This window comes from Chenopodium album, chromosome 19 (assembly GCF_948465745.1).
Source record: "Chenopodium album chromosome 19, dcCheAlbu1.1, whole genome shotgun sequence".
Taxonomy (NCBI): Eukaryota; Viridiplantae; Streptophyta; class Magnoliopsida; order Caryophyllales; family Amaranthaceae; genus Chenopodium; species Chenopodium album.
In genome coordinates, this window is record NC_137852.1 from 39,196,755 (window position 1) to 39,212,529 (window position 15,775).

A 15,775-nucleotide genomic window follows, 5' to 3' on the forward strand; every position below is an offset into this window, starting at 1 on the left:
TTTTTTTTTTTTTTTTTTTTTTTATGGTCATATAGATTTAAATATACTCTTTTGAATCTTCTAGCTAGCATGGACTTGGGTATGATTCAATTAAAATTTATCATAATATCAGAGCGTAGCTCAGAATTCTAACTTATTATTAGCACCCAACTAAGTCCTTATTGGGTCAAGCGAGTGTGTGACCAATATGAAAATGATTGTATTGTGTTTTGTTGCAGAGAGAATCACATGCAAATTTAGGGTAATTTATGTCAATGAGACTTGTTCTTCAATGCTTAATTACTAGTCATACAATTTTTGTTTTTCTAATCACTTTATTTTTAACTCCCTTTACAAATAATTTTACTCGTCGACATGGCCTTTCTAAACACTCTATTATACGAAGTATATTTATTCATCTTTCCTTTACACTATACTCAACAATTTTCTAGCAATTACTCCCTCTTATGCAACCTTACACGGTTACACTCACCCACACTTATACACTTTGTTTTACTTTTTCTTAACTATAGTCACTCGTCTTTTACATACTCGTATCCCTCTCTTTCAAAATAAATGTCACACTTTGATCGATATATTTACTAATTCATATAAAATTTTAATTAAAGAATTATATCTTTAATCAAACTTATGTATAATTAATAAAAAGTTACAATTTAAAAACCATATATTGAGACAATTCTATCATATACCAACACCACTAAATTTATCTTATGTATAATGAAATAATATAATGGAGGTCAAAGTGGTACAAATGAATAGTGTGAAAGTGTCATTTATTTTGAAACGGAGATAGTAGTAGTCTAACATACATGCGTATGTAAGTGATGAGAACAATTATTCAAAAAAATGGATGTAATAAATATTAAAACATCACAAGCTAAAATCAAATAAAACTATACGAGTATTATTAATCCATGCATATATATGACTGAAAATAAGCCTTAACAAATATTCCCATCCTTTCTTCGACTCATTAGAAATTTCCCTTGTGAAAAGGATAATCTAATGCTTTTTTTTTAAAAAAAATCATAGAATAAAGAAATTACATTATTAATCGTCATTTAATAAATTATTAAATGTTATACTTGTAGTAAATTCTAGAGGATTATTATCTAATAGTGGTACACATAAACATGATACTCCACAATAGCATCACCTAGTGAATTGTACCAAACCGTATGGGCCAAAGCATACCCACGAGCAAACCGAAAAAGCCCAGTTCCACCAACAATAGGCATCTCCCTAACTTTTTGCATTGGAGGATTTCTTCCCATTATAGTTATACTACTACCATTGTATTTACCCTTGGTAAACACATAATTTAGAGCCATTAGCAATGCAACATTCTCTTGTGATGCAAACCCATACACCCCTTGGGCTCGCCCTATGATCTCCGACCTACGATCCGCCCTAACCGTTAATGCATCATCTGCCATGAATATATTCCCAAATCTTGTACCATAACGGCGGTTTGGGCTAGCTATTTGGACCGCGGTTGGGCGTTTGCCACTTTCAATGTCTTGAAAAAAGAAATGTAGATGGGTCATTTTTTCGGCTCGGGTTTGGGATATGGATATTGGGTGGTGTTGATCCGAGAAAATGACCCCATTAGTAAATTTGGTGACATAAAATAAAACAAAGAGCAAGAAAGTAGTGTTAGTTTTTGGAAAATATGATGCCATATTCTTTTATTGTGTGACTTTGCCAATGTTGGTTGTGATCATATGCATGTAACTCCAATAGTATAAATAGAAGATGATTTAGGTTAATCGTTAATGATTTATAAGTTATGCTTTTACAGTTTTACACATGGAACTAACTAGTAGCTCTATTTTTTATAAAGTGTAAAGTCATATGATTTGTTAGTGGAACCATTATTGCATGATGTTGTGTACTATTGTAGTTAAGATCAATTATGGATTTGTACCAATAATAACTTTACTCTTCATCAAGCAAGTTGTAAAAGTGAGCCAGCGGAGAGGAGACAAGGAGTGTCGATTTGCTTATCAATGTTCATTACTATTATTATGAATTGTTGGACCAAAGTAGATTCAATAGTGGTATTATTATTACTTCGTATCATTTTGATAGCTACCACTTCCATCTGGAAGATTTCTCATACAACAGTTATGCCACATAACTATGCAATCCTCTCATATGTCATAATAAGCGTGGGTGGTTGTCTAAATGATGATAAAAAAGGTATGAGAGAATTGGAGGTAGAGTGGAATCAAGGAAGTACATAAATCATAGTGAGAACCTCAACCTAGCAAACGGGTCGTTCGGGTCGGGTTGTTCAGGTCGGGTCGATTTCGGGTCAACAAAAATTTGGGTCGAGTTCGGCTCAGCAATTTAAGTCAAGTTCCGATCATATTAGTTCGGGTCCAGTCGTCAGTTCGGGTCGGGTCAATTTTTAGGGCCAATTTTCGGTTCAATTTCGGGTCGGGTCAATTTGGGTCGAGTCAAGTTTAAGTCGGGTCATCAAAACCAATTCACTTAAAAAAAATAATTGAAAAAATAAAGTAAAATCGTTAAAAAAAATATAAAAAATATGGAAGTACCTATTACTTAGGAAAGAAAGAAGCTCTAAAGTCTAAACAAAATAATTCACCATTTCACCCTATTCATTTCAGGAATCGAATTACTTTGGGTTGGGTCAATTCGGGTTAAAATCGGGTCGGGTCAGTTCGGGTTGGCTCAAGTTCGAGTTTCGAGTCAATTTCGGGTTGAGTTATTCGGATCGGGTCATTTCGGACATCGGGTCACGTCCGGGTCAACTCCATTTTGAGTCAGGTCAGTTCGGGTTGGGTCATGGGTTAGGTCATTTGGGACGGATGAGGATTGTTAGGTCTATTTGATATGGAGTAAAAATTAGGGTGACATTTGGTGAAGTAAAGCTATGTTTTTTGGTTTCGAAAATGTATTCTAAATATTTAATTGAAAAGACAATGTTTGATTCATTGCATGTAATGTGAGATTAAAAAAAATTACTATTTAACATAGTTGTTAGTCGAATATAATTGGGGCACAACAAGTGATCAAGTAATAGAATTATTGATAGAGTATATAAATCAATTGGCTATAAAAAAATGTATATAAACCAATATTGAATTTCAACAACTAATTAAAACTTTTTGTTGTGTTAGTCTTTTGATTTGACATCAACATCACGAGGTCGAATCTCATCCACCCTCTTTTCAAAGTGGAATATTAAGCACTTAGAGTATGCGATATCCATATTTTAAGCTCAACAAGCTCTTATGTAAGGTGTGTAATAGATTATATAAACCAACTTAATACAATATTTACCCATCATTTTAAAAAAGTAAATGTTAAAATACATTAGTGGATAATCTAATAGTGATGCACATAAACATGGTACTCCACAATAGCATCTCCTTGTGGGTTGGACCAAACAGTATGGGCCAAAGCATATCCACGAGCCAACCGAAAAAGCCCAGTTCCACCAACAATAGGCATTTCCCTAACTTTTTGCATTGGAGGATTTCTACCAATTATAGTTATACTACTCCCATTGTATTTTCCCTTGGTAAACACATAATTTATAGCCATTAACAATGCAACATTTTCTTGATATGCAAACCCATACACCCCTTGGGCTCGCCCTATGATCTCCGACCTACGATCCGCCCTAACGGTTAATGGATCATCTGCCATGAACATCTTCCCAAAATTTGTACCATAACGGCGGTTTGGGCTAGCTATTTGGACCGCGGTTGGGCGTTTGCCACTTACTATATCTTGGAAGAAGAAATGTAGGTGGCTCATTTTTTCGACTCCAGTTCGGGATATGGATAGTGGGTGTTGATCCGAGAAGACCTTCCCATTAGTAAATTTGGTGAAATAAAATATAGTAACAAAGAGCAAAAATGTGTTAGTTTTTGGAAAATATGATGCCATTTTTTTTTTATATAATGTGTTTTTTGCCAATGTTGGTCATGATCTTATGATATGTAACTTCAAGAGTATAAATAGAAGATCATTTAGGTTGATCAATCATGAGCTACTTGCTATGAATTTTGCTTTAACACATGGAAGAAAAGTACCAATTTGTAATGGAGTGAACCATGATGTAGTGTACCGTTGTAGTTCGGTCCAATAATTATGGGTTTGTTTCAATAACTTCACTCTTCATATATCAAGCATGTTGTAAGTGCGTTAGTTGAGAGGAGACAGGTCTAATAACATACATGAAGTTCTATCTAAATTTTAAATGTCTTCTATCCAAGACTTCTAAAGGAAACTTTTGGAACATCCACCTAATATTCAAAAAAAATTATGGAATAATATTTAGTAACTTATATTCGTCTCATCGTGAGTCCGGACTCATACAATACTTTCTCATTAGCTAATGTGATACATGAACTATTTTTAATAAATAGAGAAGTTCAATATATAAGAAATAAAATTATGATTGGTGCTAAACTATACGGATAATGAGAAAGAATTAATACTATGTATACATTATCTATACTCTTTTAATTTCTCTTATAGGTACCACATTGATATATGATTTAAACGATTAATTAGCATATAGATTAATTAGTTGCCCATTCCATTGCTATTCCATTGATATATGAAAGACATCGCTTAATTCCTTACATTGCTTTTCATTTCTTAAAGTACACATATGAAATAGCGTACGGAGAAATGCTCCTTGTTATTTGTCAATATGTCCTTGGTCGTGATGAATGTATAATGTCTTTGTTTCGATGAATAGACTGTTGACAACACGAAAATTTATTTGCAAGAATATTACACTTACTAATTTTACACTAACATTTGTATGTATATTGGCGTTTATTATAATTGAAGGGTATGTTTTGTTCACTTGATTTTCACTTTTTTCATTTCAGAAAAAATAAGTTATGTAAATTCAAATTATAACTGGAATAAGTTCAAATAAGTTTAGTATAGTTCAGATAAGTTCAGTTCAAGAAAAATAAATTCAGATAAGTTCAATTAAGAAAAAATAAGTTCTCGTACGTTTTACCTAAGTTCAAATTACAGCTAGAATAAGTTTTAATAAGTTGGATAAGTTTAGATTAGTTCAGGTAATTTAAGTTCAGTTAAGTTCAGATAAATTTATATAAGTGAAAATCAGGTGAATAGAACACACCCTAAGGCCCCGTTCTTTAGAGCTGCTTTGCTCTGCTCTGCTCTGAAATCTGCTCTGCTCTACTGAAATCTGCTATGCTCTGCTTCAATCTGCTCTGCTCTATTCTGCCCTGCTCTGCTCTACTTAAAAATAGTACTTAAAAATAGCTGCTTCAATCTGCTCTGCCCTGCTCTGCTTCAATCTGCTTTGCTCTGCTCTATTCTGCTCTGCTGAAATCTGCTTTGCTTTGCCCAAAAGCTCAAAAGAACAGGGCCTTAAGGTATGAATAGTGCTAAATTCAATCACTAATATCTTTAATTATTAATAAGCCATAATGATAAAAAGTTGATATTTTGAAAATATATATTATAACGAATCTAGCAAGATCCCACGCACTTGACTATATTTTTCATCACGTAAAATCACAAAGCACGGTCAAAGCGAAGCTAAAGGTATGAATAGTGCTAAAATAAAAACGTGTCAACTAAAAAAACGGAGGTAGAACGGGCTCCATAAGTGTTGATGAAGCTACGAAAATGGCCCACAAGTGTTGATGAAATTACGAAAATATCATAATAATTGGACAGATCTGTTGATTTTTTAAAAAATAATTAAAATGAATTTAAGTAGTCAAGTTTTTTTGGCCAGGAAAAAAAAAAAAAAATCCGGTCAAAGGACCCTCACCAAACCCAAATCCGATTAAAAGACTTTTTGTGCCACTTTTAAAGGACCGACATTGAAGGACCTCGCCACTTTTACGACAAATAAAAGACCGACATTAAACTATTAAAGGACAATTCTGATAAATCTTCCTATACTTAAACATTTAGTGTTTTATATTGGATTGTGTTAAATTTTCATGTATGTCTACTAAGAATCCAAAAATTAATTGTATCATTGCATGGCTTTACAAAATCTAATAACTACTTACACTAACTACAAGTATATGGAAATTGCAATGGCATACTCTCATAATTTTTTTATTACAACATTTAATCATACGTACAACAATTAACCCATTGCGCTATAATTTACATGATAAGAGATGTGTACAAAAGTTGATTCCAAGTATCAGGAAGACCAGCTACACACCAATGAGTACAATCCATACCCTTAAAACCATTATAAGAACTCGGGTGCCCGTCTTTCCTTAGTTGTGAGAGGGTTGTGATATCAAGTAGATAAACGGGTTTCGATATCGTACTTATAACTTGTTTAGCCACCTCTAATGCTGGTGGTAATACACCTGGGTAAGTTGATCCTTTCATAGGCATTGTCTCCTTTGAACAATCCATCACCCCCGTTGCATTCCATTCTTGTCCACTGATTTCAAGAAATTTGCATAATCAATTCATCAAGATTATTGAAATTAAAGTGACTTGATTTTCATAATATCATCACTTGTTACTACAATGATTGAGTTTGGGCCATACTCATCAATAAGAAGAATTGTTAAAGTATTTGCAAGTTCAACAAGGTTCCATCCTCAATTAGTACGAGGAGTAACTCTATCTTAAACGTACGTGGATTATCCCTACTCTCTATAATTATTACCTATTTTTTTTCTTAGCTAAACTTATCTAAATTTAATTAGACTTATTTAAGTTGTACATTAAGCATGCGCATCTCATTTTTTTTTCCTCTAGAAGACTAGAATTAGACTTATCCTAAGTTCTAACTTCACAAGTTAACATATATAAGTTGGATTTAGCTTATTTAATTTTTTCCAGTGGTGGTTTCAGTAGGGGTTCAGTGTGGGTTCAGCTGAACCCATACTGGGTCCGAAAAAAACGAATAGATTATTTTTAAGAAAAAAATAGTGTTAAATATTAAACGCTGCATATATTTACACTATATATACTATGCGTGTCCAGTGTCCTACCGGTGAAAGCCTAACTTTTTAGGACAAAGGTCAGGGTGAATAGCTATTAGAGTGTGGCAACCCTCCAAATATATGAAAGGTTGGTTTTTACTAAAATCGTGTTACATTCTTATATATATGATGCATACAATTGAATAACGTGACTTATTGTCTCAAATTCTTTTACTTTATGGCATAGAATAAAATGACCATTAGTTATTTTAGGCAGATGATGCATATAAGACAGAAGGCCAAACTTACTTGTAATGTGAAGGATTGGTTCCTTGGAAGAAAACTCTAGTCTTCATAGGATCAATTTCGGAATCAACCCATTTTGCCCAAGTCATTAATGCTTTTCTATATGCATCCATGCGGTTCATATCCTTTGATGTCGCCGTCCCATCCTCAATATAGTCCCATCTACAAAATTTATGCACCACAAAATTCCATTTAATTAGTTAATTTATAAATGATAAAATTCCGAACAATATATACAAGTTTCACGATAAAGTTATAAATCATATGTATTATCTCCGTTTAGAATTAATAGTCATGTGATAGTTTAAACTACATATTTTATCGACATGACTATTAATTATAAACGGAGAAACTATACTAGTTTCTGTAGATTTATTGTAAGTACAAACGTACGGTTGCTTAGGCCCCGTCCGACTCCACCAAAGCCAAGTGTTGAAAATCAAAACATCCATATCCTTCCACATGTCGCCACCTTTAATTGAGTTAAGCTTCAAAACTCGACCTTTTTGCTCGTTGTCAATATCGACTAGGTACGAAGAAGGGTATAGCATTACTGATACATTATGATCCTACAATATAAGAGAGCAATCGTTAGTAATGATAAGGTGGCTTTTATAATTGTTGAAGAAGTTGAGGAAGAACAATTAGATCGTTCAGATTAGGTACGGATTGAATCTAACAAATCCAAATCAAATCAAGTCACTTTTCGAATTCAAAATTGTTCACATGTTAAATTCAAGCTCGAGTTGGGCTTACTTATGTGTCTATCAAGTCACTGTTTAAGTTAATTTAGATTTTGGGTAGAGTTCAGACTTTGGATTGCACATTTCACATAATCAACTTGTTGCCATGAACAACTTTTTGTTCAACCTCATCATGAACCCAAAATATTGGCCAAGATCTAGTAGAATAAATGTCTAAGAGGCAAATAATAGTGCATGTGTTTCATAAGTTAGTTGCGTACTAGGCTCAACACACTTGACACCTAAGGCTTTCAGTATTGGACAAAAGTCACAAAACAACCAAAGTCCAATGCAATTGACATTGATTAATGTTTGTCACTTTCTTAATTTTATACCCCGTGATAACTTGTTATTGCCACCAGGCGGTGATATATTCACATGTATATTCTTCTCTTTTTTTTTTCTTTTTTTTTTCTTTAGGAATAACTAAAAGTTTAGTTGAAATGCATGACATAACGAAGAAAACGGCCACATTACTATAGGCCTATAGCTATTTTTACAATAATGTCCGTCTAATTTCTATTGAGAATCTTCTTTTTACAAAAAAAATATATAAAAACGAATGATCTATTAATTGTATAGGCATGTTACGATCACACAATAACCTATTGACCTATTGTTACTCTCCATTTGAGTAGAATCGGATTTGTTCTACTTGTATAAGTAACATCCTAGTTTGTCATCAATTTTTTTGTAAAATTAATTTGAGAAAGTTCATCACTACCATAAAATGTGGTTATGTGACAACATCCTCGCTTTGCCTCTTCAATTCCTAATACTAAAATGACACTAAGGGGCCGTTTGGTTTGCACGGGGTCTCGCAATGGAATGAACAAAGAGAATGGAATGAAATGCTTATTTTTGCTTTGTAGTTTGTTTTAAAAATAAAGGGAAACAATACCACCACCACAACCACCACACCACCACCATCACACAACCACACATTTCATTAATTTTCCACTTATTCCTGCCACCAAACCCCTCGTCGTCCTTCGCTGGCCCTCAGCTCCCCCGCCCCTCGTCGCCCTTCTCCGGCCCTCCTCCGCCCCTTGCTTGCCCCAATGCGGCTCAATTCTCCCTCGAAAAACCTCCCTTAGCAAGAAAAACCCTAAAAACGCTTCTCCCTCCCCGTAAAACCCATCGGTCAGCCCTCCCCCACCCTCGAGGGTGGTGGGAGAGGCGGCTGACGGTTTTAAGGTGAGGGGGAAGCTTTTTAGGGTTTTGCGGGGGGCTATGGGATGTTTTACGGGGGAGGGGGCAAAGGAAGGGCGGCGACGAGCAGGGGAGGGGCGGAGGCGGTGTGGCGGCTGTCAGGGGAGGAGCAGCGGTGCGGTGGGTGATTTTTCGGTGGTGTATGTAGGTAGGAAAGTGGTGATGTGGTGGCCTGGTATGGTGGTGGCTAGGGAATGGGAATGGAAAAGTCTAGGGGGTGGGGAATGAAGTTAGAGGGATTTGGGGGAATGAAGAGGGTAAAGGGAATGTGAAAAAATGGTCTAACAAACAACAACAAAGGGAATGAGGACAGTTGATTCTCATTCCCTTTGATGATTAACCCCAACCCCCAATTGAATAAGTTTCAGTTTAATGAGATAATATCGGAATATCATATATAAATTTGGGAATTATTGCGTGCACTACCCATAATTATAATTAAAGGGGACGAAGTGGTGTCATACCGCCGTTGTTTAATTTGAAAAAAATAAAAAATAAATAAAAAAATATATAGCCTGCTCTTGATAAGGCTAAGGGGCTAATCTCATATTGTCTTATCATATGGTTTGAGGACGCATATTCTTAGGTGCACACTCATGCACCTAAAAATAGGTGTAACAACAGCATAATATGAAATTAGCTTTTCAGAAAGTGAACATAGGCATAAAAAAGTATGAATATTAGCTTTTCAGAAAGTGAACATAGGCATAAAAATGTGTGATTTTCGATTTCTTATGTGGTGACTTTGTGATTAACTTCGATTGATTAGGTTATACTACTTTCGTCAACATTTAGTTGCAACTTTGGGGTATTATTTAATTTTAGAGACATAAAATATTCCAAAGTTGCAACTAAATGTTAACGGAGAATTTTCTTAATTCTAATGAATTGAATTTTATCTGATTTTCTGCATTTTTTTTATCAGTGAACATAATCATGCAAAATATGAACATATGCATAGGTTCTCTTAAATGTGAACATTAACTTTTCAGAAAGTGAACATAGGCATAAAAAATATGAAGTTATGCATTTCAGAAAGTAAACATAACATTTCAAAATATGAACGTAAGCCTTGGTTTTCTTAAATTGAATATAAGCATTTAAAAGGTGAACATATATGTAAAAAAAAATATGAACATAAACATTTAAAAAAGACAGCATATGCATAAGCATATTTAATTAATATTTCATTAACAACACTACATATTTACATTATGAATATTTAAAATTATATATGAACATATAAAATATTATTATGAATATAATGTATTTATTTATGAACATCAAAATTTGAAGTAATGTAAATAATATGATTATGAATCATATGCATTATAAGTATTAAATATTCATTTTTTATTATTAAATGTTCATATTTTTTTACTAAATGTTCATTTTGTAGAGCGTAGTGTTGATTTTTTTTACGTTGTTGCACCTATCTAAGGTGCACAAGGGTGCACCTTAGACTAATTGGGTTTGAGGAGGAACCCCTTGTGCTTGTAAAGTGGACACTCGTGACGTGACGGGTATGGCTCAAGCCCATTTATCACAGTTTGATTTGTAAAAAAACAAAATTACAATAGTGCATAATGTTAAAAGTTTACCTCGAAAATCCAAGATTTGGTTCCACCAACAGTTTGCTGTTGTTTGATATTGGAGTTAGGGACAGCAGCATGAAATAGGCAAACTAATGATTGCCAAATGTTAAGACTAAGTGAATCCCCAACATACATTATCTTCTTTCCACTCATTCTCTTTAGGAAATCCACTCCATCAAACCTGCATAATTAATCTACCATCATTTAATTCACGTATACAAAAAAGAAAGTCCAATTATTACTATAAATTGATATAATTTGACAATTAATAAATGGCTATAAATTGATCTTAAACCCATGATTTTTGTTCCATTTGATTTTTCGCAATTTTTAATGCATAAATCTTAGGAACAATGTCCTTAATTAAGCATGCTTGAAATTTATAAAAGTTACGGAGTACTATTTTGAAAGTTCAAATAGACAAATTTAAAGATCTTATTTGAAGGTTTTTTTGTTAGTTTATCTGTCTTCTAATGAAATGTGCAGTGTCAATTGTGACCAATACGTAGTATACATATTAGAGAAACACAGAGATAATCCATAAATACTTTAATTTGCATTGGTTTCCGTTAGTTACACAACTCGCATTGAAAACACTTTGTATTCTTTCTAGGATTAGATCTATGATCAATGATGTATAGCAACAAGTGAGATTGTGAATGGGAAAATTGAAGACACCCTAGAATTATGAGACAAACAAAAAGTAAGAAGGGAATATTGTACTTACATTATCAAGCTAAGGGACAATACGCATGTATGTGGGGTGTATATTATATAAACTTTGTTCCCATTCTCTTAAACTGTCACTCCAATAGATTTATGTGATGTAAAGTAACAAACCCTTACATCAATCATATTAGATATATTATCCAAAAACAAAAGCCAACAGATCTACCACACATCAAACTACTATCATCATTAGAATGAATTGTTTTTTTCATAACAGAAATACAAAAACAAAAACAAATTCATGTAATTATGTTACATATATTTAAATTAAATTTTCTAATGCCATAGGCATTTTGTCATAGCAACTCATTGTTACCTCATTATTCCATTTTGTATTAAAATTTTCGTATATTGAATATAGTTTTGTAAGGTATGTTTCAAATATAATTAAATATAAAACTCCATTTTCATACGCGTATAATTCATTTCTAATTTTTATTACCGCTCAATACATTTTTATAAGCGGTCATTAATGGTAAAATAGTAACAAAATTTATGAAAGCATACAACCTAAAATACATTTAAAAAAAAAAAAAAATTCAAACAAACCTGGGAAGATCACACTGTTCTGGCTGCCACCGGAACTTGAGATAAAACTTATCGGGGCGGCCATACTTCTGGCAATCGAACTCCTTTCGAATGCTCGGACATTGTAAGGAATCATACATAGGATAAGAAGGATCCCAAACCCAATGACCTTGGAAAATATTGCAGTTTTTTAGCTCTACTTTTTTCTGCTTGTTAACTACATGATCTTGACGTCGATGGATCGATGTTTGTAACACGACATTGGCTGTTGCATTTAGGCTAATGAATGAAGATATTGCTAACAATGTAACAATCGAAAAATGCAGAGTATTGCTCTGTTTTTTAGTTACCATTTTTTAGAAAAATGAAAGGGTAGTAGAATAGTAGATAGTAATCTAGTAAAAAGAAAGTGAGAGGAATAAAAAAAAAAGTGGTAGATTTAGCACACATGTGATGGTGGTGGCACAAATGAGTATGATTGTATGAAGCTTGTATCTGTATAATACCTACCTAATGTGCAAAAAATTTAAAGTGAGTTTATTTTTGTACACTAATTTTTTTAGTATTTAATTGAAAGATGTCTCAAGTTCATTCCTTAACTTTTTCAAGAACATTGATTTAATTTAATATTGACATTCATTAAGAAACTATCAAACCATAATTAAATTCAGGTTTGAGAGAAGACTCCTAACCTCATGTTAAAAAAAAAAAAAAAATGCATCTAATAAATATTAGTAATGATTTTTTGTTCTAGCTACCAATTGTTCATTGAATAATATTTGTATACATCCGGTGTACAGTAATTTACTGTATATCGGGGGTCACTTTTTATCAAATTTAGGGTCACTTTTACAATTTTTTGGGTAACTTTTATCAATAAAGTATAAATACTTCGTATCATTTATTTATGTTAGGATAACATTTATCCATATTAGGGTGACAAGATATGTTAAATGTCATATGTTCAAACATTAACCTTATTTCCATAATAGAACTACTAGCAAGTGCTAATAAGTAATTTTTAAGTTCTTGAGACATAACCTTAAGACTATGTTACACAAGGTTTTATTTTCTTGAACAAGATATATATGGAGTAATTAGTTAGGTTTCTTATACAATCTATATACAATACTAAAGTGGAGTTCTTTTTGGAGGGAATTTTCCCTCCTAATTTTTTTTAGTTTATATTTCCCAAAAACATTCATAGCAACATTCTAAAAAACCATATTGTACAAGCTAAGTAATTTAAACAATATATATGATTGATTTACAATTTATATAATCAAGTATTAATATTAAAATTCGAGCATAGTTGGGCACTAACTAAGTAAATTACTATTCAATTAACAAAATAATTGATCAAAAAAATCAGTTTAAATTAATTAAAAAAGTTCATAGTATGATTAGTATCTATATGAAAAAGTAGTTGATTTTGATCAAGTAGTTCAATTTAGAATAAACAACAACAATTCTATTATTTTATTAGTAAAATGTGTTTGAAGCAATTAAAAAGACTTTAGATTATCAACTAAATGTCAAGCATTAATAAATAAAGTTTTAATACGTTGGTATCTATTTCTTTTCTCATTTCATCCTAAACAAAAGGAAGTGACAAAAAATAAACTTCACATCCTAAAATAATTATTGTTTAATTCAATATTTTGATCATTTTAAATTTGTATCATTGTGTACTTTCCAAATATGTAATTTTCACAAGTTTTTTTTTCATACACAATTACAATTATCAGAAATATTTGCGTGGACCTGGTCCACAATAATATTATTGTGGACCCGAGGTTTATACACACGCAACTGACATTATATTGAACATAGTGACCCTTGTTTTTAACATAGTAACCTTATTTTTAACATAGTAATCTTTATTAAAAGTTGTATAACATTTAATGCTATTGTGAACTTGAAGTACGACGTTATGACCCTAATTTTAACATAGTGACCTTTATTATTTATATTGACCTTATAATATTTCATTAAAAAAATTAACTTCTTATACCCTATATATTACCAAAATGACTTTTATTTTCAACATAGTGACCTTCATTTTATTATAGTGACTTTTTTTTTAATTAATAAAATAACCATAGTTTCTCTAATGTTAGTGGTCCACAATAAATTAGTGTGAACCAGGTCCATTTAAGAATTAATCTACAACTATTTAGCAATGAGTAAACAAAAGTTAAAAGTCATAACCTAATCTGATACAAATATTTTTGGTTTAATGTGATTTAGTTTGATTTTAACTAAAAAAAGGTGAAATTATAATTTTCTGAAATAGGTTGAAGAGAATAAACCCATATAATAATTAATTACCTCCTTTAATTTTTATACTCTCAATATTATGTTTATATATAGGACATCATCATTAATAGAATGTTACAAGAATTGAGAGTTAAGCATAGCATTTCCAAGGTAATTAAGCCAATAATTAACAAATTAGCTTGTCATGCCGCATAAAATTTCAAGCTATTATAACTTCTTTATAGCTAATTCGTGCCTCAATGGTAATGTATGAATCTTAACAAGTTGTGAATCAAATTTTGCTTAGTTGAAAAAAAAAAAAAAAAAAAAAAGTGTAGATTGTAATGTGTAGACAATAGTTCACTTTTTGTGAAATACTTTTCAATAATGTTGCTAATAAGTAAAAAAAAAAAAAATAAATAAATAAAACTCTCTAAATATAATCAATTATGATACGCACATCATGCACGTTAGCCACTGGTTGTTCTAAATTTAATCGAAAAAATGCAATGGATCAATTAAGAACAAAAAAGCTTACTAATTAATTAAAGTTGGATTAAAAGATCCCAAGAAGGATTTTGTTTTATAAGTACGTGCTATGAAGTCTGAATTTTCACATGCAACTCGTGATTAACAGCGTTCAAGTAATAGTTTGGCGGTGTGAAGGTTTGTCATGAGCTACAATTTGTGCTTTTTCATTATTGGTTTATTTTCATTCACATGACCTACATTAGCCTAGTATATATGTAATCCTAGACATCGACTGAGAGGATGCCCCACTTTTTCATAGTGAGAAACAAAATTTGTTTCTCATATGGCATTTTCGTAAATAAACCAACAACTTTATTCAATTGTGGAACCCACAATAATGAAAAAGTTGTTAATTTATTCACGAAAATATTTCTGTGAGAAACAAATTTCGTTTCTCAATATGAGAAATAGGGAATTTCTCATTGATTTATTTATGATACTCGTACGATGTTACTAGATTTATATACACACCATAACTCGAAACTGCAATATGTGATTAAAAATTTTCAAGAAAAACAAATTAAACCTATGTATAATCAAACATTAAAATTTACATTTTTTTTTTCAATTATTTGTTTCACTTTAACTAAGTAACTAGGCACATTTGTCCACCACAAATTTGACCATTACATTACTCAAGTTGAAATTAAGAAATTTTACATTAATAAAGAAATTGTTATTATTATTTCACATAATGATATCTGATTTATGTCAGAGTAAAAATATATGGTTAACATTATAGATGTAAAGAAAGCGACAAAAGTCCTAGTGGAACAAATAAAAAAAAATCCAGATTGAGGTTGAGGAGTATGTAGAATATAGAGGTTTGGTAAGCGCAATTTTTGTGTTCATGTTAGGATTAAAGCCTTAAAAATTGTGCAAAAACTTTTAAATTTTTATTTGTCATGCATCAAAATTTGAAGTTCATTATTCATGT

General features: G+C 31.9%; 1 protein-coding gene and 2 pseudogenes across 1 annotated transcript; all 3 read right to left on the reverse strand.

Moving 5' to 3' along the window:
* Positions 1-922: 922 nt before the first annotated feature.
* On the reverse strand, positions 923-1,711 carry LOC145595942 (dirigent protein 22 pseudogene; annotated as a pseudogene).
* A 1,646-nt stretch (positions 1,712-3,357) lies between these two features.
* On the reverse strand, positions 3,358-3,924 carry LOC145594341 (dirigent protein 22 pseudogene; annotated as a pseudogene).
* A 2,227-nt stretch (positions 3,925-6,151) lies between these two features.
* On the reverse strand, positions 6,152-12,401 carry LOC145595493 (protein trichome birefringence-like 38). The gene is made up of 5 exons (XM_081651910.1): positions 12,070-12,401; positions 10,798-10,972; positions 7,635-7,810; positions 7,245-7,403; positions 6,152-6,445 (listed from the first exon to the last, which is right to left on the reverse strand). Exons 1-5 carry the CDS (start codon positions 12,399-12,401, stop codon positions 6,154-6,156), a joined length of 1,134 nt encoding a protein of 377 aa, XP_081508036.1. The 3' UTR covers positions 6,152-6,153.
* Between the last annotated feature and the right edge of the window lie 3,374 nt (positions 12,402-15,775).

Coding starts and splice junctions, on each gene's coding strand:
- LOC145595493 (XM_081651910.1), bottom strand. CDS start 12,401: ATGGTAACTAAAAAACAGAGCAATACTCTGCATTTTTCGATTGTTACA. Junction 7,811..10,797: donor CCAAATCTTGGATTTTCGAG/GTAAACTTTTAA, acceptor CTTATATTGTAG/GATCATAATGTATCAGTAAT. Junction 6,446..7,244: donor ACCAATCCTTCACATTACAA/GTAAGTTTGGCC, acceptor TCTTGAAATCAG/TGGACAAGAATGGAATGCAA.